At 37.0% G+C, this 3,449-nt stretch overlaps 1 protein-coding gene across 6 annotated transcripts in view; it reads left to right on the top strand.

Moving 5' to 3' along the window:
* The window catches only part of SUMO1 (small ubiquitin like modifier 1), a 37,241-nt gene extending 35,609 nt beyond the window's left edge, over positions 1-1,632 (top strand). For 5 of the 6 annotated variants that reach the window (XM_045296049.1, XM_045296045.1, XM_045296052.1 and 2 more), the window contains exon 5: positions 802-1,632. In XM_045296049.1, coding sequence (XP_045151984.1) covers positions 802-870 — 69 coding nt within the window. In that variant the 3' untranslated portion in view covers positions 871-1,632. The remainder of the gene's footprint in view (positions 1-801) is intronic. The other variant, XM_045296054.1, reaches the window with a different exon arrangement.
* The last annotated feature ends 1,817 nt before the right edge of the window (positions 1,633-3,449 follow it).

Here is a 3,449-nt window from a genome sequence, read left to right as displayed (position 1 = left end):
TACTTTCAATACAACTGCATTGAGCATTATGCTCTTTGAAAAATCACTTTTTGTGTGTGAAAAATCTCTTTATGGGATCAAATGGCAACAGTAATTCAAAAGATTAAATAAGAAACGTAAGGGGCACTGAGTTTATGTTGCTGGAGGAGAAACACTTGGGAAAGGAAGGTGAGAATGATTATATGACTTGGAAGAGTGCTAGTGAATTGTACATGTGTGTGTGATACTATGCATAGTCTCAACAAATGGGATACTGACTAATTTGGCCTATGAAACTGGAAATGTTGATAAGATTGCTATTCACTTGATAGCAAGGAAAATGATAGCTACATTAATAGAAAGAATTATAGGTGATAATACAAACCACTTGGAAATAACTCTAGGCTGGATTTTCCTAACTAAATCACATATTTCAAATGAAATATTATTTTTTTGGAAAAAATTTATCAAGTAATTAATCTAGGAATAAAGGGCTTTTTAGAAAACATGTCATCAAACTATCATTTAAAATACTATTTTATTAGACTTAAAACTTTTAAAAAAGTACTGTGGAAAACACTTGAATAGTGAATAAAATGGTAAGTGAAATTGACAGGAATTTAAGATGAACTACTTTATAGACTTAAAATCAGAAGGAAGGTTATATTTCTCTATTCTTTAGAGAAAATACAGGTCTGAATCCTAAGAATAATAGTGAATCACGTTTGTTTCCATTTGCATTTTCAAATGGTGCTACATAATTACAGCCAATTAAAACATAGTGCTTTTATTATCTTCTAATGTATTTTTCTTTCTTTACAGTTGGGAATGGAGGAAGAAGATGTGATTGAAGTTTATCAGGAACAAACGGGGGGTCATTCAACAGTTTAGATATTCTTTTAATTTTTTTTCTTTTCCCTTAATCCTTTTTTATTTTTAAAAATAGTTCTTTTGTAATGTGTTCAAAATGGAATTGAAAACTGGCACCTCTCTTGCAAACATCTGGCATTTCAAATCCTAGTGCTCAGTGTTCATTAGCGTTTTCTCATTGTGCTGACTTTTGGTGATCAAACCTCAGCCCCTCATAATGTCCTCCTCTTCTTCACAGTGACCTGTGTGCACAGAGAGTCCCCTTGCCCAGGGCTGTGCATTTGCAGGCTTGTGGAATAAGTAAGACCGACCATTGCAAGTGTTCACAATGACTTTCCAATTGGCCCTGAAGTTCTAGCATTTGATTGCTTTGCTCCTGGACTGACTTTCAGTGGGAGATGGAAGTTCTTCAGAGAACTGAACTGTGGAAAATGACCTTTCCTGAACTTTTGAAGCTACTCTGAAAATCTGAGAGTCTGGACCAAAAGAAGAGGCCTCTCCAATTGGAGTCCTGGTGACAAATGGAGAGTAGTGACTAGCTCCAAAGATGGCGTCACTGAAGAGATAAAGCGTTTTAAGATGGAGATGAAAATCTTGTCAGAAGACCCCAGAAAAGTTCTAAATTACATTAGCAATTAATAAAGCTATTCAGGCAGAAGTGTATTCAACAGAACACTGCTCTTTTTGATTTTATTTGTACTTTTTGGCCTGGGAATGGGTTTTAAATGGACATTGTCTGTACCAGCTTCATTAAAATAAACGAAAATGTTTGTAAAAACCGTATTAATGTTCATCTTATTTTCAATTGTATAGAAAGAAATAAAATGCCTAAAACATAAGACTTTCTTGGATAATGCTGGAAGTCCTTGTTTGTACATAGCACAAGTACACTGTTTCCTCACTACTGTACAGTGATAGTGTTAATGACTTGGCACACTGAAAGTTACTGAAGTGCCTTCTGGATCAGCATTTAAATAAGGCCACAGATCTTTTTAAATGTTAGTGTTTTTTAAAAACTTGATGATACTGTATGCTGCATATATACGATACAGTTACCCAAACGTGAATAAATGGGCACGCCAAAAAATTTTAATTACTTTACATTGATCATCTCAGTTTTTCTTGGACAATTTACAGACTGTTCTTTGCTTAGTCAAAGTTTGGTATATTAAATATTATATTTTTCTGTTATTATATCTTGAATACTTTTTGTAACATTAAAATACAAAGTAGGTTGTTCTATTAAAGGGCTTAACTTTACCTTTCACTGCTTTAAGGAATCACAGTTGCGTTTACACATATACATTATCCAGTTTCATGTTACTCTACATAGATTATCATCAGACTACTATCTCTAATGCATCTTACAAACTGTTAGCCCTTACACACCCTACTCAAGTCAGACTTGACAAGTAGAGTTGGCTTGACCTTATCGGTTCCTGTATCGGACCCTCGCTGAAACACCCTTTGTGTTTTCCATGTACGGGGTGAGTAAATGGGAGCGTGTAATGTTCAACTGTCACCTGGTGTTTCTCATCGTGGTTAGGAGTGAGGGCTGCTTATGAGTTGCATGTTTCTTCAAGACGTGCGTGACGAATCTGGTCCAATAGCATGCGGATGTGGAATCTTAGTTTTATTTTCTAAATGTCTCTAGCCTCTCAATATTTAGGGAATGGGGCTTAGCTGCGGGGGGAAAGTAACTTTCTTTTTGAACATTTTGTACTTTCTCTGAAAATTCACACTGCAAATTAAGTTTTTCTTTCAATAATTTATGCACCTATTTTTCTGTGATGTTGGTTGCAATGTGCATCGTGTCAGTGCTCATCTCCTTGCACCTTGAGCTCCCCATTCAGTTAGTCTCCGGCCCACCCCTGCCTTTTAATCTTTGCATTTGGGAAATGGTTGTCCTTTGAGTCTCATACAGTTGATGTTCTGAGGAGCACATTTTTTACAATTTATTTCATAGGGCAGTCTATTTGGTTGGAGGGTGACATCTGGGAATGGTTTCAGTTCAAAGTTAGAATGGTGACGTAGGCAAGATTCCTCTAGTCCAGTGGTTCACATCCTTCCTAATGCCGCAACTCTTTAATAGTTTATCATGTTGTGGTGACCCCCCAACCATAAAATTATTTTTGTTGCTATTTAAGAATTGTAATTTTGCTACTGTTATGAATCGGGCAACCCCTGTGAAAGGGTCATTCAACCCCCAAAGGGGTTGGGACCCACAGGTTGAGAACCGCTGCTCTAGTCTGTGTGGTCTTTCTTATGAATGTGATTTTTTACCCCCTTACATTTACCACCCGTTTTAACTAGTACCTTCTATTATTTTCTGGTCAAATGGTTGGTGGTGGTAGGTGGACACCATCTAGCTTTTCTGGCTAGAGGACACTGGCTCATGTGGTCCACCAGTCCTTTGGACTAATTGCGCCCTTGGTGTTTTCATGGATTTTTTTTCCTCCTTTGCTCTGGGTGGGAATAGACCAATAGTTGTCTCGTAGAAGGCCCCTTGCAAGCTTTTAAACCCCCTAGATGGCTACTTAACCAAGCTAGGAGGTAGAACATTGTTATACCAACTGACATCAATGTATCCTAAGATTATG

Source organism: Echinops telfairi, unplaced genomic scaffold (genome assembly GCF_000313985.2).
Source record: "Echinops telfairi isolate 266 unplaced genomic scaffold, ASM31398v2 ScPeMD7_3;HRSCAF=10, whole genome shotgun sequence".
NCBI classification, from domain to species: Eukaryota; Metazoa; Chordata; class Mammalia; order Afrosoricida; family Tenrecidae; genus Echinops; species Echinops telfairi.
This window is presented reverse-complemented; position numbering and strand designations above follow the sequence as displayed.